Genomic DNA, 21876 nt, shown 5'->3' on the forward strand with positions numbered 1-21876 from the left:
CTTCCTTGTTAAAGCTGTGAGGACTAGAAAAATGACAACTCTAAATTAAAGACATGACATCATTGTAAGATCTCAGAACTCTACCTAAAAGCCTGGATGGGCCTCAATATATAGATCTTGTGTCTGTACATTGGGAAGACCTGATAAACCTCTAAAAGCATTTGGAGGCTGTAAAGAGCTTTGTCACAATGACTAGAAGCAATCAAAGGGAGATTAAGTATTCATATAAAGATTTCCTCTTAGGCAGAATGAAAAAACCTCAAAACCTAAGCCTAGCATGCATTAACAATTTTTGCTATCAGAGCCCTACTAGAGAAGCTGGAAATTATATGGTATTTTCCTGCCAGCAGAAGCTCTGGAGCAGATGTAGTTATATATGCAACCACAAAAATGTGTCTGGACTACAATTAATTTAATTTGTGAGATAATTATCCAGGGATTGCTTCTTCAGGGACAAGCTATCCAGGGACAGCTTAAACTTAAGCCTTAACAGCAAAAATGTGGTTTTATTTTTTCTTAAACTTCCTCTAAATTAATGAAATCAGGTTTGTGTGACCACTGTCCCTTTTTTTGGTCAGTGTCCTAATATATGGAGAGGGACTTTTTACAAGGGCATGTAGTGACAGGACAAGGCTAAATGACTTCAAACTGAGAGTAGGTTTAGATCAGATATTAGGAAGAAATTCTTTACTGTGAGGGTGGTGAGGCACTGGCACAGGTTGCCCAGGGAAGTTGTGGATGCCCATCCCTGGAAGTGTTCAAGGCCAGGCTGGATGGGGCTTTGAGCAACCTGGTCTAGTGGAAGGTATCCTTGCCCATGGCAGGGGGGCTGGAACTAGGTGATCTGTAAGGTCCCTTGTAACCCAAACCTTTCTATGATTCTGTGATAAGATTTGAACTTTTTGGCCAATTTCAATTTAAACTGATGTAGAAATTGAGATCTCCAAGGTACCAAATCTTTGCAAATTTAGTCAGGTTGACAAAAGGCTGCTAAATCTCCACTACTAAAAACCTCAGTCTCGGGTTCAGCAACCAGAGAATTCATGTTGAAGACATGAAAAATAGAGAAAGAAAAATAGAATAAGCCTTGCTGGAATGACAAAATACCATGTGAGATCTGTGTCACTGCAGAGCCCTAGAAGGAACAAGGTGATGTGACATCTGACAAGCCAGAGGAGTTTGAACACAGCCAAGGCTGCACTGCTGCTTACAAATCACTGCATGGCAAAACCCCTGGTGTCCCATGCCCTCCAGGGCTGAGCAGCAGAACTGCTCACATGTTAGTTATTTAAAGGGGTGTGTTGGCTGTGTCAGCAAAGTCAGGACTGGGAGTCACACTGTTGCCTCCTCTTGCCATGCATTCTGGGATGCTTCCATAATGCAGGATCTTAAACTGCACATTAAAAGATGACTTTGTAGCCCCAAGAGCCTGAGAGAACCTCCTCAGCTTGACATGCAAAAGGTTGAAGAACCAGCTAGCTGGAAAACTTGCCACAGGGCCTATCTCCCCCTGCTCCTCCTCAATCTCTGTGCTTCATAGCCTGTCTTGCCCTTGCTGGGTGCTCAGAGCTGGCAGCAATGATGTGAGAGCATGTTTTCCAGCTGAAGCTTAAAACCATTTTACTGCAGGAACAGGCACATTTTGTATTGTGAGCCCTCCTGGCACAGGTTCCTCAGTGCTGAGGCACTCCCAACACCGACAAAAGCACAAGAAGTTTCTCTCTTGACAAATAGAGTGAAGGTCAGTGTAAATGAACAGTGTCTGAAGCAGCCTGTAATTTTTGATATCAACACAAGGCAGTCTGCTTTTCCCTTAGAGATAGCTCTCTCAGTTTTAGCCATCTTAATTTCAAAAAACAAGCCACTTCTGGATTTTTGTTGTAGCTTCTGCTTCTTGAGGGAAGACACAAAATCCCCCTTTGTGCCTTGGTGGGACACAAATAAAAACAAGTCTGTAGAACAGGAAGGGACAAAACTGAATGTCTTCTGAATGCCTCCAGCCCTTACCTGGGTATGACTCCATGCAGATGCTGGCACCTACAAGGCATCAGAAACTTCCTTGTCAGACTATGAGGGGCACAGGAGCATGGAAAACTACTTGTCAGGGAAAGGAAACTGCTGAATCCAGACACAGCACTTTGTCCTTGCTGCAGGAGGCACATTGCACTACCCCACAGGCACGGCTTTTAGAACATCAGCGGGATGATACTCTGTGGGAGCTGTGGAGAAGTGTGCCAGCATTGGAAGAGAACTGTCAGAAGGAAGCAAGGAACTGTCTTTCATGGCATCCTGCTTGCCTGGGAGGAGGCAAAAGCCTCCTATTGTGATCTCCACTTAACAGCACACTCCTTTACAATCAGAGCACTATCCCCCTTGCTTTTATTCAGCCTTAGATCTGTTTCAAACCAAGCCAATACAGAAGAGTGGCCACGAGGATCCCATGGACTAAATTAGTGTGTGATGTTCTGAGCATTGGGAAAGGGAAAATATGATTCCTGGGCTCTGGTTTTGCTCCAGAATTGCTTTGCTTTTGCAAAGGCACATACCACTGGTAAGCAGAAAAGGACTCATCACCAAGATAGCTGAACATGCTGGTAACAGCCAGCCAGCCCAGACAGGGAAACTGAGGCAGACTAGAAGTAAACAGAAGTCAGCACCTGCAGGCAGGCAGCACAGCCTGACCTGCTCACAGCAGCCTCATCCACTCACAGGCATGTCTGCTAGAAAATGCAATTGTCTGCAGCCAGGTAATGAAGAGACTGAGCGTGAATCCCACACCTTGGAGCCCGTGTGTGTAATCCTGGGCTGCACAGTTCAGACACACGGGATTTCTACTCCACATGGCAGAGCCACCGGTCACGCTGCACTCATGGGCAACATCGATTGCAACAAAATGCAGTGTGGGGAAGTTATTTTTCTGCCATTGTAACAATGTAGATTTTAAAAAAGTCTACAATTGTTACATCTGTGTCTCCCAATGAAAGCTTCCAGAAGCTTTATGGTGGGAAGCCTCACCATTCTTTCCTTCACCAAGGGAAGCATGTCAGCTGCTGTCACAAGACAGCTATTGGAACACCTCTGGAACAATAAAGGGCAAGGGAACTGAGGAGGCTTTTGGCCTGAAGGATGTCACAGCAGCCAGAGATCAAAGAGTCAGCCCATTTCCAGATCTATGAGTTGGGAACAGGTCTATTAGCTCCCAGTACTCACTTTTTCCTGAGTATCTATTCAATATACATTGACAGTTGTCTTAATGGGAAGTCTGACACTGAAAACCACCATGCTCCTGGGCAGCCTGTCTCAGTTTTGGTCTCTGCTAGCTCAGCATCAGATCCAGGTGGCGGCAGTCCTGGAAGGCAGTCCCTGATGGGATCCTCTCATTTCCCTTCTGCTCCATCTGGCAGCATCCTCTCGCTTTTACAGCCATCCCAGGGCCTGCTGGTAACCAACAGGTAGGAATCCCAGATCTGGATAAAAAAAACCCCAACCAACAAACAACAACTGTTGTTACTGTGCACTTAATTTAACTGGGGTTAATTCCCTCATCACACTGTGTGGACTGACACGTTTAGCTAAAAGGAAGGCATCAGGACAGAGGTGAACAGTGGGGGGCCTGTGGTGCCAGCAGCTCCTTAAGCCTGGGCTGCTGCTGAAAGAAAACCACATGTATGTGTGTGAAAAAACACATTTCCTCAAAAACCTGCTCTCTCTGTCTGATGGACTTACTCAACCTTAACCAAATCCTAGAAACTGAAGTCAATATTCCTATAATGGCATAATTCCAAGCAGGATTAAATCCTTCAGAAACCTAAAGGATGCCACATCTCTATTCTTCATTGCACAGGAAAGAAACCTCTGCTATGTTTTTCAGGAATTTTATTTGATGCAAAATACAGTAAAACATTCATCATGTAAATATAATCTGGAATAATTCTCTTTTGCTGCCACCTGTGGCATCTTCTAAATCTGCACGGAATCTGCAGAGTAATTCAACCCTCCACAAGTCTTTCACAGAAAACTTTAAATTATGCTGTCTGTGCTTTCTGGATCACCACTCACCTGTGCCCTTTCTCACCATCGTGCCCTCTTGTTACACTGCTAATTGAGAACATTGTACAAGTCTCATGTTTCTGACTGCTGGCTGCAGACTACAGTCCATGATTTTTGGAACAACCTAGAAACTTCAGTCATGAAAGCATCTGGACTGCTCCACATGTAAAAGGACAAAGGTACAAATGTTTTAGGAACAAAACTTCCAAAACAAGCTTTTAACAATTTTAACACGATTTTCTGTACAAAGTCACTTTTCTTGGGAGACAGTTGTAAAAAGTAAAATAAGGACAAACCATTTTAAGTGCCTTGGTGGTGTTGGGGTGTGCAGGCAATATTTCAGCACGAGGCCTCTCTGTCTGGAAATCAGTTATGGCAGAAGCACACGGGATGTGCAAATGTGATGTGTAAAGGCATTAGCAGGTTGTGGAAAAGGTGATGACACCAACGTCTGCCTCTGCCCTGTCTGAGCTGCTGTGACTCTCCAGGTGCATTTAACTTGCATCTTAAAAAGAAAGAGATGTTTTTGCAGCAGCAGGCACAGCAGGAAGCCGTACACCGCCCTCACAGCTGGCACTTGAAGCACTGCAAGTGGAGCAGTTGCGGCCACGGGAGGAGATAACTTCTGTTTGCTTTATGTCTCACACCATGCACGATCCATTACTTGCCCAAGCCGACAGCTGCTTGAGGACATCTACCTCCGCACCAATAGCTGAAGGGAGTGAACTCCATAACCCTATCGGCCCAGATGTTGTACCAGAAATAACGCAGCCGCCGCACTGGGTCCTTGCTGGGGTGCCAAACTCCCAACACCCAGGTGTCTTGCCCACGGCGAGCGGATGCAAAGCCCGCTCCCCTCTCCCTCCTGCTGTCCATGTTTCGTGCGGGGAGTCGAGGGCTGCCAGCCATCACCCATCCCCGTCGGGCACGCGTAGGGCTGCGGTGCCCGGCCACGGCTGAGTCCTCTGGGCTGAGCAAGGCAGGGGCCGCCCCAGCCGGGCTCCCCACCGGCAGCCTGGGGCGCGGGGCCCGGCGGGGTGCCCGGAGCTCACCTTCCCCGCGGGGCCGCGCCGCCCCCTCGAGCCCCCGCCCCTGCCGAGCCCCCCTCCCCGGCTATAAAGGGCGGTGGGCCGTCCGGGCCCCCTCCTCGCCGCTGCCATGGCCGCGCTGCGCTTCGGGGAGCCCCCGGCGGAGCCGCCCGCCTTCCCCGCAGGCAGGTGGGCGGGGGGCGGCGGGCCCGGCGCGGCCTCGCCCGCCCTCAGGGCGCTTCCCCCGGCGGAGCCGTCGGAGGGGGCGCCGGCGGCCTCGCAGCGTCGGAAGCGGACCAGCTTTACGGCGGCGCAGCTGGAGACGCTGGAGCTGGTGTTCCAGGACACCATGTACCCCGACATCTACCTGCGGGAGAAACTGGCCGACGCCACGCAGATCCCCGAGTCCCGCATCCAGGTGAGGGGCGCCAGCTGTGCCGCGCCCGCCGCGCCGGGGCCGCCCCGCCGCGCTCACCGCCGCCCTCTCTCCCCAGGTCTGGTTCCAGAACCGCCGCGCCAAGTCCCGCCGCCAGCGGGGCCCGCCCCGCCCCGGCCCCGCCGCGCCGCCGCCGGGCTGCCCGCGGCCGCCCCGCGTCGCCGCCCTGCGCGCTCCGGAGCGGCCCCGCTGCGCCCTCTCCGGGGTGGCCCGGACGGAGGACGGCTCGGCTCCCTACCCGTGGCCGCCGGCCGCCGGTTTCCCCCCCGGCCCCGGCTTCGAGGGCTTCCCGCCCGGCCAGCCCGGCGGGGCCGAACCCGCCCCGTTCGCGGGGAGCGCCGCCGGCCCCTTCCCGCCGGCCCGCGCCTTCTGCGAGCAGTATTCGCCCGTGTCGGACGCCGAGGACACCAGCGGCTACTCGGAGTCGGGCTCGGAGTGGGAGGAGAACGCGCTCGGCGCATTCCGCGCCCTCTGAGCGCCGCCGCGGCGGGCCGCGGCCGGGCGGGGACAGGTTAAGGGCGCGTTCCCGGCCGCGCTGCGAAGCCCTCCCGCCGGACCCCGTCCCGCGGTGCGCTGCTCGGGCGGGGAGCAGTCACACACCGCGCTACCTCACCACTGCTGCTCTGCCACTGTTGCACTTTATCCGGTAGTAACTGATTTTACCTATTTATTTAAGAAAGATACGGGTCGGCTCCATCAGCTGAGGGCATCTTTTTACACTGTATTTAAAGGTTTCTTTTACCATGTTTTGTGTATCTATTTAACCTTTTTTAGCCAAAAAGCTAACCCAATCCACTGTGTTTTGGGGGTGGGGGCTGGTCTTAGAAAAGAGTGTGATGGTCTGTTGTGATTTTTTGACCAAGGAAAATAAAAGTTTAAATTTTTGCTCTGCTTGTGTGTGTACCTGGTGCAGGGGCAAGGTTTCTTACCTTGGCTGACAGTGGGGTAGAGAAGTGTTAGATATCCCAGCTGCAGGTTCTCTTCTCAGGTCCTGGAGAGCCACGGCTGCAGTGTAGACATCAATAAGAGACCTAAGGGGCCTGAAGGACAGGTTACAGAAGCTGCCTTAAACCTCCTGTGTCAGCATTTGTCTTAAATATACCCTAAGCAAACACCCCCATCCCTAAATGGAAATTTATGGCCTAAGGAATATAAACCCCCAAATCTCAAGTGCTTGGACAAAAGCCTCCAGTCTGCCATTTCAGCCAAGGTTAATGTTAAACTAAGAGAAATGGCAATATTTTGTGGACACTCTAAGGGTGCTTTAGCTTTAGGTAGGGACTACACAGAAGCTGTTCACATGACTGGTCGTGGGCTAAATGGCTCTGTACTGCAAAATTAGTAATAACAGAAGTCTCTCCTGTAATTCAATTCATTGAGGAAGGATATATTACTCTGTACGTATTTTGAGGATAACCCAAATTCTTCCTTATAAAATAGTACTTTAGAGCCTAGCAGAGCAAGCTGTAAGACATCAGTTATGGAAGAGCACCCGAATGCCACAAGCACAGGAAAAATGACCCATGTACTGGTGGCAGAAATATTCTGTAACACGAATCACAGCCCACAGAATAAGGTTACTAACGCACAAAATCTCTCAGTGCCACCCCATAACATACCTGTGCTTGTGAGATCTGGGACAGCTGAATGCTGGTTGGACTGCAAGCTTGTAAGGTGAAGTAGCATAGTGGCTGCTGCTTAGTATTCTCCATCAAAAAAACCCCAGAGCTACCCTTGAAAAAAACACGAACCAAAACCCAACCAATTACCTCAAACACCATCTGTCCCAAGTGGACTTGGGTGCTATGTTGGGGGTCAGGAAAACCGCAAGCACTTGCAGGAAGAGACAGAAAATGAGGTTTCTTGGGGGCTCAGGGTAAATTCAAGTTTACTGATTATAATAAATCAAAGGAACTTGTTCTGCTCCTGCAGACTTCAGGTACAGTGGTTGCAGTGTGCTCTTGAGACTCCAGCTACGCTTAGGGCACATTCAGCAAAAGCAGTTGTATTTGTTACTGTCACCAAAATTCAACATTAACTCTGATCCAACACATCAGTACCCAAGGAGAAATGCAGCCTCTCAAAGAAAAGATGTGCATATTCACATTGCCTACATGAGTGGCACAAGTGACATGTGAAAGTACATAGAGACACTTATCACAAATGACAGATCTTTCTATGATCTATTACCCTGCAAAAATTAAAAAAACCCTACATCAACAGAAAACATGTTGGAGAGCACACTTAGGTATCCACATGTAAAAACCATCACACCTAAGGAATCAGAGTTGAGATTGGAGTGTGGTGGTTACTGCAATGTATTCTGTGTCCAGTAAGAAATAAGGTTGTCATGTAAAGCAGGTTCCCAAACCCTTTGGTATCTACTAGCATTCACAACTTCTCTCTCCCTCAGTTTGGGATGTTTGCTATCTACAGGGCCAAATTACCCTCCTGGTGTTTAGTACTGGGAAGTCCTGCCCCTCAAAAGCATTCAGTGCATATGCTGAGCTTGAGTCCCATCAGAGCAGGATGGGATCACAGCAGAGATGTGCAGAGGGAGCAGCAGGCACATGAGTATAGGGGTGCAAGGAGATGGCTCCTTCTTCCTGAGTTAGCTGTAGATCAGATTAGTTCCTGTCTGACTAAACTTATGTACCTTAAATAAGGCTTTGGCACCTTTCTCCGTTTACATGAAAAGGGTGGTGAGAGAGGACTCCTTTCTGTCTTCTGTATCAAACAGATGGTAACACCACAAAATAATGAGTGACATAATTACAAAAGCAATTGCAGGGACCACTATGATGTTCTATTGCATTCTGAGAGGTAAATTTTCCTGGGTAACTCAGCTAAATTACTGTTTATCATTATTTTATAGTATCCCTTGTAAAATTTTTAATACCTTTTGAAACAGCTACTCACCTTGTCCTCATAACATTTCATTTTCAGCAATTAGCTTCTCTTAAAAAAATGACCTGAGACCATCTGCAAAAAAGTTTGCATTTTTGTGAAATATATCAACTCTCATAGGTCAATTTATTCAGTTACAAATTTCATTGAGAATAAAAGATTTATGCATTTCTCTTAATTAACAGAACAAATTTAGCTAAATATAAACTCTGCACTAAAGTTTTGCAGTGGCACAATACCAACACAGAATACAGAAGCATCTTTAAACTATACAAAATTTTAAAATTGAAAATAATCCTGTTTACATATTCTTTATACATTAACATATAAAAGACCTTATTTAATGAGGCATCTAAAAGAATCAAAAACATCTCTACAGCTATCTCTGAAAATTGATATCTGGAAACAATTCATTACACAGAAGCTTTACAAGACTATTTAAACAAACCAATACACACTTTTTACAAGATTAACATTCCAAAAGGTATAGGCAGGTTATCACTTCTTATTTTTGCAGTTTACCTCACTGGTTATCTTTAATTATAAAAATCTTCATATTTATATATGCTGAGTATTGTTGAATAACCAGTAATCTAATTTAAAACTTGTGCAAAACAAACAAGAATTTGGAAATACGTTTAACCAGTCACTTATATAAAATACCACCTAAAGCACTTCTTTTGCCCTGTGTGAAAGGAAAAAGCCATAACCAATCTCTTTCTGTAAAGTTACATTTTATATTCCTTCATTAGACTCCTTCTATAAGTTATGATAAATTAAGAGTTCCAACAAGACATTGACTGATTGATAGACCTGCCCAATATCCTCCAGTTTACAGCTTATGTTTGCTGGCTGTACCCTGCTGCTGCTTCCTTAGATCAGGAACACTCGCCTTCCCAAGGGCTGACCTGGCAGCTCTCAAGACCTACACAGAGGTGGAGCTTTACACAACAAAGACCTGCCATGTGGCTACTAACTCGAGCCATTTCCTCTTCACCACTTCTAACATACCAGGAGATCCAACAGCAAGAGGTGTGCAGAACTAATCTGAACTTTTAAAAACGAAGTTCAAATTATACGAAAATATGCTTTCAAGTTTATTCTAATCAATGCAATTACTAAGAGATTACCAGTCAGCAAAACTACTGCATGTGAATAACAAATGGAGAAATCTAACGTAACGCTGGCCAGTAGTGCTGGTTTCCTTAAGAAGCAGATACAATATATTTAAAAGGGTCCTTTATGAGAGGTTTTCTCTTCCCTTTTCTTCTGGCAGTTAGGGTATTTGGTGAAGCCTATAGAAAGGAAGATGATTTTCCAGAACTACTTGCTGTACACTTGAAAGGAAGTTTTCAGTCTCTGTTGGTGTTATTAGCTGCAAAAGCATGTAAATTTCCCATCTGGCTCAGACCACTCTGAATATGTGCAACATGGATCTCAACATTATTCTGAAAACAACTATGGGAAGAAAAGAAGGAAAGAAAGAAGTGTTAAAGCCCATATGTAAGAGTTGTGTCTGAATATCTCTACAGTAAAAAATCAAGAGGTGAACACAGCCAGTACAAAAATTCAGATGAATCGGAGAGCAGAACACACAAATGCAACTTGACAGAGAAATAAGGGAAAACAGAACTTGCACAAACAGCTGCATGAAATCAAGAGTTATTGACTTGGGCACTTAAAGTAAGGTTTTAACATGACCAGAGCTAGTGAAATTAAAGTATTATGAAGAGATGCTAAAATGGCCAAAATAAGTACCATGAAATGGAAACATCATCACTTTCTTTGCTGGGTACATCAACCTTGACTTGAATCAATTCCAATACGCAATTTGCAGGGTTGATTATAAAGTAATTTCACTAATGCTTGAGGTTTGGTTTTGTTTTTCCTAATGAAAAATGCTATAAAACAGCATTTCTCAATAACTATTTTAAAATCAAAAGGCCATCTTACTACCTTTGGAAAAAAATTTTAAAAATTCATGTGTACAGCCTCCCATTATTATGTAGTACAAGTAGTAAGGATATAAAAAAATACTTTGCATTTAGGTTTATTTTCTAAATGACTTAATTTAGCAGCATAAAATGCTGGTCACAAATTGTTGGAGGCTGGAGGGTACTCCAGACAAGTATCACTATGCTCTTGCTACCACATTCTTGCTATTTTTATGATGCCTCCTCAGGCACCTGCTTGTGACAACTGTTGAAAAATGGCCCATCTAGACTAGATTGGCCTTTGATCCGGCACAACATGGCCACTTTTCTGTTTCTTGGCTTAAAATCTTGCCAATGAAAGCTGCTCAGAACCTCTAATTGTCTCATATGCCACCTTTTGACATTTATAGACAAGAGGTTGAGTATGCCAAAAGAATAATGAAATGGTGCTGTTCTCTGGTGTAAGATACTTGTATTACTAGTGGGATTTCAAAATCTGACAGTGTTCTAAAAAAAGTTTTTGGCTGTCACAAATTACTAAAGTACAAGAAAGTCTAGTTATTGCTGCATCAATTTATCACTTTTTAACATATTATTTCACTGATAGGTTCAAACAGAAAACTGCTCATTTCACATTCCCTATAAGAAGCCCCCCTTTTAGATGGAACCCTTCCTATAAGCAGAAGTTAGCAGATTAAACACCTTAATTATAATCAATGTTCACCTCTAAAATACAATAAGAACTGCCTACTATCACGAAGTATTTAATTAAGAATTAAATATTCCAAAAGTAATACCTGATATTTGAGGAGTCTATTGAATTCTTAATGTCGTTTAATGAATCTGTTAGTGATTTAAATTCAAAAGAATTCAGATCACCTCCTTCTGCTAGACACTGTAGGAGAAGAAAACAAAAATCTCACAGTTGGTATTTCTCACAGTTGAGCACAAAAACTGGCAAAGCTTTAATACTGTGTATTGTATGGGAGAAGCTGCTTTGTGCAAACTTTTTACCTTAATTTGCAGTAATATTGCTGTAAGTCTAGAGATAAGATCAGTTAAATTTTCACTCTCAACACAGAGTTGTCCTGTTGATGAGGTATTTGCTTGTCTGACGACCTCCTGAGCTTCCTCTTCACATCTGCGCCTCAGATCCGTGGGCTGGTCAGCAGGCTGGAGGCCCTGGTCAGGAGCAAGCTGCAGAGATACGGTGTGGAGAAATTAAGAGTGAAGATGTCCTTTGCATCTGGTGGATGTGTGAAATGAGATGATTTCAAAGACAGTTCATGTGTACACAGTACACAGTGTTTGTTCTTTAGATATGTCTACTTAAGAACAGGCCACAAGTATCAGGAAAAGTGCCTGTTGCTCAAAGGCAGACACAGAGAAGGAATCCAGTACAGCTACCAAAAGTTTCATTTCAGTGTGACCCCCACCTAATGCCCTACTCCCAGGAAATTCTATTTTCTACTTAGGTTGAGCAAAACCTCCAAGTACACAGAGATTCCAGCAAAATCTTACCTCATAGCAATACTGTTGAACTTTATGCAAAACTTTATTCAAGTCTTTGTTGAGTTGTTCTAGATCTAGCACAATAGTTGCATATCTCCTCTGAAACTCAATGCCTATTGGCATGGAATAGGATTTCTGTGGAAAACACAAAGCATATTAATGCAATACTATACAGTTACAGATTTTGAACTCAGCAAAAGGAGTTTTTACTTGAAAATTATATTGAGATATTTGAAATCCCAGCGTCAAATAGAAAAACATTAACATACAAAATATTAAAACACAGTATTATTACTTATAACTCCAAGGGAAACTGTGTAGGTAACAACCATACTTTTATTCCCTTCTTGAAGTGCTACAATAATCTATGGTGGTAAATGCTACAGAAGATGACTGTGGTCTGACCTGCTGATTTCTCCAGTAGCTGGGCATGGCTTCTCTCTACTGGTTGAGCAGAAAACTATCCTGCCAGCAGAGGAACAGTACAGGACAATATGGCCTCGACCACCTCTGCTGCAGGATGGGAGGCACATTTGGTTAGTAAGTTATTGGTCACTTGAGGATGACTCAGTGCTACATACCTTCTGTTACAGCTAAAAGTTCTGCCAAAAAAGAAAGTTACTAGAGCTTATATTTGGTAACAGTATTTTGTAAGCACAATTTTCCACAAAAAGAATAAATACCAAAATACAGTACCATTTTTCTTACACTCTTCAGAATACAGCTTGATGTTGTTTGGGTGATATTTATGAAATTGAAACAAAACATGTAATATATTACAAAACTTCCTCTACAAGTTGCCTCTTGCAAGAGAAGCTTGACGTAGTCCCAGCCACAAGACTGAGATACAGGTACCTCTTACAATCAAAACTTGTAGCTGTAGTTTTTATACCACAAGATAAAGTAAATTGCAAGTCAAGAGAGCCTTCATCAGGAGGATTCCAGTCAAAAACTCAAAAGGTTTCAGTTAGGAGTTCAGTTTAAAGCTCCCCATTAAACTTAATCACTGAAATGATCTCCAGGGACTTACAAATCTGAATACCAACTTAACAGGGCTTTAAACTAACACCATAATTTCAGAATGCACTGGAAAGTAGTATAAATTTGGCATACTTTCTGCAGCTCTGAACATCCAAAATCCAATCTTTCAGACCTTCTCCAGTGACCAGTTCCCCTAGAGCAGACTGAATTACTCCAGGTTAGCTGTGAAAGCTGCAGACAATTGTGAATTCTGTATTGGAGAGGAAAGGCTAAGGGCATTCCATGCTAGTGATGACAAAAGAAGTATTTCTCAGCACCAGGACTATTTCTGACCTGGGCACAACCCAAGACCTGGAAACACCGATGAACAGCTAAACTGGCAGACAAAAGATGGACGGCTTTCAGTAGATGGAAGCAGGTAACACCTCTGTCACCAAGGATCTAAATGCTTCTCTGAGACAACCAGCATTACCCTTACCTTGTTTTTATTGCAGGTCCTTTTAATTCATATTTGTTTATCCAAATGTTTACTGTTTTATGTACACAGTAATTTGTTTATAGCCTGCAACCCAGACTGATATAGCGATGCCAAGAAAAATGAGACAGAAAAAGTGCAGTTGCATATATTAATATCTCCTCTGAAGGCATCTCCTGACTTGTGTAAATTTAAATTTATTATTATTGCCAGATAATAATGGCCTACATTCAGTACCATTTCTGATTTTTGTCAGTTCCATTTATTTCTATATTGAATCAATCATTAAACAGAAGTCTTCATAAAAGGATTACTTTAAACCAAACAGCAGTGTTACTCTAACAATTATCAAATGACAATTGTATGAATTATTACCAAAGTCTGACAATTAAAGTACACCTGAGTAAGCTCAAAAGATTCAATTTTATTCATGTTCTGGTATGTTATTGATGCTGAAGTGAAGTGAGGCCAGAAAAAGATTCTCATTCAAAGAAAATATATTTTAAAGAAGCAACACATACTCAGTGGCACAAACATAGATGGGATTGCCAAGGGACAAAGAGGATTAGAAGACAGGCTAAGAATATGGCCCAATAGGAAGGTATCACATCCTCTATTTTTATCAGGACAGCCTTGAATAGTAATGGTGCTTTATGATTGCTGGTTTACAAAGGAAATAGAGCAGCAAAGAATTTCAAAGTATCTCAAAGTCCTTATCCAGGTTACAATTGAGCTAACATTTTTCAAATTTAGCATCTATTTCTAGATTCCCTTCCCACTGCTTTTTTGCTCTTTCAAGTTTGTGGAACAAGAAGAGCAAGAAAAGTAACAGCACAGTTTATTTAGGACTTGGTAGCTGAGCTAACATCTGGGTTCTTGCTAGAGGAAGGCTACTGTCACTCCTTTGGATCTCCTCATCTATGCAAAAGTACAAATATCTCCAAAAAAAATTGTTTGTTTTAAGAAGAGTTTGTAAATTTCATTATCAGAGTTACAGGTTGCAATGACATGTTTTAAAGTTACTTCTCTTTGCATCTAGTTTATTACTAACACATAAAATTAAAAGACAAAATATTTGATATGCAGGAAAAATAATGTAGTAACTGAAATGATAACAAGGTTTGAAGAACAACATCATGGCATAGAAGAAAATTACAGAGAGACAGGGATGGGGCAGTAGGAAGCAGAGTAACAGAATGCACACGATCTTTGAAGGCACAGAGAGACATCTCACCACAATAAATCACATCCTTCAACACTCTAATCTTTCACATGAAAAAAAAAATCAACTGCTTTGTTTCAAGAAATAAAAGAGACCCCTTTTCCTCTCCACAAACCTTCTGGATGTTGCAGAGACAACAGCCTGGATGGATGCTGGCAGAAGGTTGAGACTGAGAGCTTTTTGCTCTCAATTTATAGCCATGGGTGGTAGAAGAGCCACTCTTATAATTTTGATTTACTGACTGCTGATTAGATAAAGTTAGCAAGAAAAACCATTCTGCTGCTGCTGCTAACTATGCAGTAGCTGCTGTGGTACTGTAACTCTAAATGCCAGTCAAGGGCACTCAGAACTTCACACAGAAAATCTCTGAAATGAGTAACTGCTTTAACCAGAAAGCTGAGATAATAAGCCCGTACCATCTGCAAAACAGTATTATCATAAATGTCTTACCATATAAACTTGTACTCCAAATTCTCAAAGTACATAGTATTTCCTTACTTTACGTGTTAACTGACATGTGCTATCCCAATGTTAACATTAATCAGTCTCCAAAGCACAATGCTTTCAAAGGAGAATCATATTTGAAGCAATGACCTCTCTGACTTGCCTTTAAAAACAGTAAGACATTTCATGTCATAGAAAGTATTAAATACAGATTTTATTTAGATTACACTCCTAATTGTATTTATTTGCATTAGCTGCTAAAGCATATCCTGTTTTAAGAACCAACAAGAGAACATTCTCACCAGCTTTTCTGCTTCCGTATTCATCTCTCTCAATTGTTTGATGTGTTCCTTCTTGATCATAAGGATTTTCGATAACCTGGTCTAAAACAAAGGAACTATTTTTAGAAAGAATAGGTCCTTAAGCAGTTTTGAAATGCCACAGAACTTCAAGATAAAAAACCATACCTGTTTCTTTCATAATTTAAAAACGTATTTCGCAGCTGTTGATCAAGTTAAGATGCAGAAATAAAAATTAATTAAAATTAAATGATAGATTTTCCAGAGATTTTTAAAGCGTTTTCAAGTGCCCTAAATTGATGAGTGCTAAAATCCACCAGCTGAAATTCCCTATAGGAAGAGCCCAATATAATTTATGGCCAGCTAGAGGCTGAAGAACCTTTTTTTTTTACAGGCTGAAGGAGAGCAAAGGGTGTTACGGTCATGATACTACAATTAGTATCACTCACCTTACTACATCTTTTTTTCCACACAGTTCTCACCTGTGCCCTCGACTGAGCACCAGCCCTTTGTGTAAACTCCTGCAGTAAAACCTGGTATAGAGATTGGATCTGTTATACAGAACAACTCTGGGCTTTCCATTTCCCTCTTTTGTAATGGGAATACCCTGTGTCTCCTGCCCTGGGGACCTAGTAGGCTGAAGTGGAAATCACTGGGAGCATTCTCAACACACACATCACTCCTAAAACTATTCATACTCTAGGGCCCTGAGAGAAATCCTAGCTTCACTACAACCAGCAGCACTTTTACTACTGGAATAAACAGAGCAAAATTTTCAGGTTTTATGAATTCCAGAGGGGTTAACTCCATCCTAGTAGTGAAATATGTGACTGGGAGAAATAGGAACTCCTAGTTCAACATACATCTGATTTATATATAATCCCTTTTGTGATTTTTAAGTTCAGTCTTAATGCAGCCAGGTTGCTTGCTCTCAGAAATTCTAATCAGAAAATTGTTCCAGGATCTCTTTCAGCTAATGAGGAATATTCTGGGAATTTCCATGCTAAATGCATTCTTTTTCACTTCATAGCAATTTGTTCCATATTGCCAAACAGCCAAACCTGTTTCTCAGCTAAATATAGTGTTCTCTCCTTGTATTTATCCCTGTTTATTCAGAGACAATAGAAGCATCTCGTCCCCACTGTTTTTCCACTGGACTAATTGCAACTTGAGCCTTTCCAGACTCTATTTCCAAAAAGGGATCTTCATCTCTTAAACTTTTGTGGCCCTTTTTGTATCTTTTTTCCATTCACCAACATCTTTCCTGTGTTTGAGCACAGGAAGCCTGTAACAGTATTCTGAATGACACATCTGTAAACTAAACCTGTAAAATGGCATCAATACTTCTCTCTTTCTACTCCAAATATTCTGCCAGATGCATCTTATGAGCTGATGGTGAGCCATGGTCAGAGGCATGTTGCAGAGGCAACACTGCATGGGTTATCAGCCTCCCAGTTCCAGCTGCTCATTTCTGTCCTTGTGCTGTCCCCCAGTGCCTGTGCTGAGCCAGCACTTGCATTTTTGCTCTTTGCATTTTGCATGAAGAACCCAATCACAGAAGAGATAATGACAAAGAAATAAATTTAGAAGGGACAAGAACGAAAAGGTTTAAAATTGTTACTTGTGAGCTGGATTCTCTCTCTGATCTTGCTTCTAACACACCACACAAGTGTTCATGTTGCCAATAAAACACCTGGGAGGAAGAAAAGCACTGTACACCATCTGCCACTGCTGCCAAAAAGTTACCTGTCAAACTCTGCTGTCATCACTATCCAGCAGTGGCCTAACACATTCTTCTCCTTCATGAAGTTGATGAGTCCCCAAATCAATGCAGAATATATAATTTATTCCCTGAATTTTCAAGGCATTTGATTCTTAACTTCTACTTTGACATGCAGACATATGTGAGGATGCAGAGTGCTAGTTCTCCATTTGATGAGCTTGGATTTTCTATTATATTCATCCTATTCCAAGATACATTCCAGGGATCAGGATAATCTGATTCTAAGAAAACTGTAACTTTCACTGAATCTGGCATGCCCACCAACTTTCTCTCAAGGGTACACTTTATTACATAGACCTCCATTTTCATTTGCCAGTATCATCAGTGAATGCTGTAATTCAGTCTAGCCCTATTTGTCTTGAGAAATTCTTGCCTAACAGCTCTATTTTCAGCATAACTCATCCTGTTTACTGTTGTAATTTATATTTCTCAATAAACTGGAAACAAGTTTTTAGTACAATGCTTTTTCACGTTAAAAGAAATGAAGGAAAAACTCAATGAGAATGTTTAGATTTTCAGTTCTGATTTCATTTGTTAGACATAAAATGAGCCTTTCAAAATGAAATGTGTGATAACTTACTATGGAATATTTTCAAAATTTTCATAAGGAGAAAACAGTCGAAAATCGAGTACCCGTTTTCAGATTGTTCCTCCTGCATTTAAGTCGGGAAGATCCCTCCTTTCCTCACATGCAGACACCAGGTCACTGCTGTGCCCGTGCTGCATCACCACACTCCCTCTACCGGGCATGCAGCGACCCTGCCAACATCTGCTTTGTCCTACAGTGCTGCCTTCTAATCGAGTATTTCACCCCAAAACAAAAAAGGAAGCAGGGAGGAAGGAAAATAAAAAAGCTGTAGCTCAGTGCTTGAAAAAACACCCTCTAAATTTTAATACCGACTAGAATGTAAGAATGCAATCTATCGATTTTGACCTGCCGTAAGTGTATGAAATATTTAAGGATGCATTACATAATGAATTAAGCATGAAAGGGTTTTTTTAAATTTATGACTCATTTATTGCTGACTTTATTCTTAATATCATGTTAATTTTTGAGCCAGTCTGTTTCTAATACCTGTTAGTCCACAGTCTCAGATGTCAAAATGTAGCAAGTAGTAATTAATATAAAGATTTTAAAAAACTAAGTGTAGAACAATGATTAAAATACTTATTACAAGTCCTGATGTTTGCAACTGAAAGTTATAGGTAAAGACCTATAAACCCCTAACATTTACTTGTCATGGTTTTGGATACACTTCCTCTTCTACCAAATTAATTTCAGAGAAGGGAAATAAGGGGCTGGGTTGAAACCTAATTCAAGGTGTGTTCTGTCCAAAATTCTTCCCATAAAATTGTTTCTTTGTGGTCTTATAAATAACTGCCTGGCAATGGTTTTCCAGAAAGTTTTCTTGGAATCAATTGTTTTTTGACCATTTACTTCCTGAATAACCATTAAATCAAAACAGGGTTTTGATTTTTTAGAGTACCAATGTATCAGAAAAGCTAGAACATCCTGAGCAGTGAGCTTTAACATAGAAATACATCTGGACTGGTGAATACAGCACAATCAATAATCAGCATTCACCACTCTCATGTATTTCACAACACCAAATTCCAGTACCTCCTCAAACTTCTAATTAAAAAATTGATTCTTAAAAATAATGCTTCCAGTCCTTCCATAAATGCTTAAGCCCTGTGATTCTTTGTTGTTGCTCAAATAGACACAATGCCAAAAATCTGTGGACTGATTTTGTTCAAAGTATTTTGAAAATCTTCAAGCAAAAATACATATTAATGTGGTATCCTTGTAAAATGCCACCATTTGTAATACAAGCAAGAGACCTATACTTGTAAAACTCAGATTTCCTTACACTCAGCAGTAATATACAACCCAACATGACTGACAAATCACGTTTTCATATTTAAAATACAGAAACAGTATCATAAACAGATCACCAAGTAGTTGTAAAGCTCAATACACCTTAGTTACCTAGTTTCACTGATCATACTCTGTGACTCGTCTAGGAGGACAGCAGCAGATACTGTTTAGCTGCATGAAGACTGTATCTTTTGTGTATTCAATTTTACCATAATTCATGTTATAGCAACTATGTCTATTTTAAATTTTCTTAGCTAAGCTAGATGCCAAGCCACCATTTTCAAAATGAGCTTCATACAAGTTTCCTCTAAAAAAAGCTGAATAGATGATTCTGTCAAATAAAATGCATTATGCTGAATGGCCCAAATGTTAGTGTCATGTGAGCTGCAGACACAAATTTATTCTTTTGACCAATTACACAGACTTTAAAATCTGAGAGGCATTCAGTAATATTATTTCTCAGTTCTTAATATTTTAAACATGAATCATTCCAATCTCCTTTGGCATGTTCAAAACTGCTTTCCTTGTTAAAGACTCCAATCACTGATCTTAAGCTAAGCCAACATGAGCAATTACACTCTTCCATCATTCTGGAAAACGCTTCAGTGTGTTTTAATATTCAGTGAAGCTCAGCTTCCTAACATTACTTGTCTGTGCTCTTCTGAACTGGTGTACCAAAACCACTGAGGAATTATTTCATAAAGGTGAAGACAAAAAAGTGTAGTTATGCTATCTATAGTAGTTATGCTATCTATAACATGAAGGTTTGCTTGCATGGAAATGAGAGCTGCTTTTCTTCTCTGAGAGGGTAGGACATTACATAACATAAAATATGTATAATAATGCATATAGGCAAATGTACTTTGCACAATGCAAGTATATTTTAAATAAATAAAAAAGTCTTAAGGTTTGCACGTAGAAATAATACTTTTTTTTTAAGACTAAATGGTAGAGCTCGGAAAATAAGACACTTTCGAAGACCTCTGTGGTCTGAAAAGCACAATATTTCAAAGGTTATGAACAAGTGTGAAAATTAAGAAGGGGAGAATAAAAACAATTAACATCTCTTCAAAAGTTAATTTGGATATTACCGTATCTGTCATAAACTAACAGAAGGCCATTCAACTGCAGAAGAATTGGCAGAATAAACACAAAAGGACAATAAAGAACAAAACTAAGAGCTGCAGTTAACACTTACCACTTGAATGAGGAATTCTACTGGAAAACCTCCTAGTGTTTCACTATCTGTGCCTGAAATTTTGTTTTTCCATGAAGATTGTCCTAATAAAGGATCACTGTCCTATAAAGGATAAAACATTTAAATTAATAGCTTCTTTTTAGAGGGCTTTGCTAAAATCTTGATCTTGCTAAGTAACTTCAGAAAATTAATCTCAAAAACTGTTTAAGGTAACAGCTTCAACACGTATTAGAAATACTTCAGTGATTAATACCACATGAAAAAAAGTAACTTACTGTGATTGGAGACTGGAGTGAAGGTGTGTATGGCAGTCGGGGAGGAGTCATGAAGAAGCGCGAAGGCCGTTGTTTCTGTCCGAAGGCAGCGATTGGCATGGTTTCATGAGGCTCATTACTCTGCCAGACAGGGAAAGGAAGGCTATACTTCAGTGTCTGATTAATTTTTACCCTTTTGGAACACATAATTTATTTCTGGAATCTGGACTAGCCGTGCCCATCCATACCCCAACCCAACAGCATGAAAAGATTAACATTTTGCTTTTGGTTTAGGCAGGAGCTTCAAAATCCTAATGTATTGCTGGAGTTTTCAAAGTGTTCTGGCATCCCAGCAAATAAAACCTGCATGAAGATTTCCAAAAATACTTTTGGCAGACAAACCACTGTACAGGAGTTCAGCAGAGGCTCCAAACTCAGACCATGACAGTGACTAGAGGAATTACGTAGATCCAACACCACATAAGATACAAAAGAAAGTGAGGTCCTCCAGAAATCTTGCAGTCTATGCTAGACTGTCTGGCAGGAACAAAGCCTAGGAGCTGGGAAATAATCTCCAATTGTTTGACCAAAAAAAATTCCTCCCAGGTACGTTCATTAGCACAAGAAATTTCAAAATCAAGTTCAATCAACTCATAATACTTGTTTGCAACTTCCATAAGCCTTTCCTGGCTTTACCACATTACAAAGGGCCAAGGTCTCTTAAAAAATTTCTGCAAATCCTGGCAGAATCCCATTGCAGAATTTTCTTTGGGATCTTATACTACTCATTGTATTTCTTCATATTGAACTCAGGCTATTATAAGAGCCTATAATAGTTGGTCTATTATAGGTTGGTCTAAATTATTCCACCCTGAGCCATTATGCTTTAATCACAGAGGGTTATCCTGTTCTGTAAAATCATAAACAGTAAAAGTTCATTATCCTGGAACTTCCCATGCATCTGTTATGCTTGTTTCCACTTTATCACAATACCACCTGGGTGAAATATGTTCTATTTTCTTATTTTTAATTAAAGCGTATAATTGTGGAATTTTTTATTTAATTTTCTTATTACAGCTACTTTTAGAATGTGTCATTAATACTTACAAGAACTTCATAATCTGGGACTGTGTGTGTTCCAAGACCTGCCCTGTCAAAAGTCACTCTGTAGGTAGCATTAAGAGTGTCTACAGCATCTATCTGTCCAGTGAACAGACCATCATGGACACCTCGCAAACGTGCTTAAAAAAACAACAAAAGAACCAAGAAACCAAATATTGCAATGCTATGATACAAATAACAAAAACAGATTTATCACATCTTTTGCAAGCAATTCTTTATATGTATACTTAAAGCCCACGGATTAAATGGAAAAAAAAAAAAAAGCAAACTCAGAAAAAAAAGTAGGTAATAGAAACATTACCAAATTTTTACAAAATTTAAGTTTGCAGGTCAAATATTTCCCAAATCTAAT

The 21876-nt window shown here is 41.3% G+C and overlaps 2 protein-coding genes across 2 annotated transcripts in view; one reads left to right on the plus strand and one right to left on the minus strand.

Moving 5' to 3' along the window:
• The first annotated feature begins 5208 nt into the window (after positions 1 to 5208).
• On the plus strand, positions 5209 to 6544 carry MIXL1 (Mix paired-like homeobox). The gene is made up of 2 exons (XM_069009282.1): positions 5209 to 5496; positions 5573 to 6544. Exons 1-2 carry the CDS (start codon positions 5209 to 5211, stop codon positions 5987 to 5989), a joined length of 705 nt encoding a protein of 234 aa, XP_068865383.1. The 3' UTR covers positions 5990 to 6544.
• A 1984-nt stretch (positions 6545 to 8528) lies between these two features.
• The window catches only part of LIN9 (lin-9 DREAM MuvB core complex component), a 39118-nt gene continuing 25770 nt past the window's right edge, over positions 8529 to 21876 (minus strand). Inside the window, exons 8-15 of the mRNA XM_069009280.1 lie at positions 21510 to 21643; positions 20424 to 20543; positions 20149 to 20250; positions 15292 to 15372; positions 11877 to 12002; positions 11370 to 11552; positions 11153 to 11250; positions 8529 to 9879 (exon numbers count right to left, since the gene is read on the minus strand). Coding sequence (XP_068865381.1) covers positions 9774 to 9879; positions 11153 to 11250; positions 11370 to 11552; positions 11877 to 12002; positions 15292 to 15372; positions 20149 to 20250; positions 20424 to 20543; positions 21510 to 21643 — 950 coding nt within the window. The 3' untranslated portion in view covers positions 8529 to 9773. The remainder of the gene's footprint in view (positions 9880 to 11152; positions 11251 to 11369; positions 11553 to 11876; positions 12003 to 15291; positions 15373 to 20148; positions 20251 to 20423; positions 20544 to 21509; positions 21644 to 21876) is intronic.

Source organism: Aphelocoma coerulescens, chromosome 3 (genome assembly GCF_041296385.1).
Source record: "Aphelocoma coerulescens isolate FSJ_1873_10779 chromosome 3, UR_Acoe_1.0, whole genome shotgun sequence".
NCBI classification, from domain to species: Eukaryota; Metazoa; Chordata; class Aves; order Passeriformes; family Corvidae; genus Aphelocoma; species Aphelocoma coerulescens.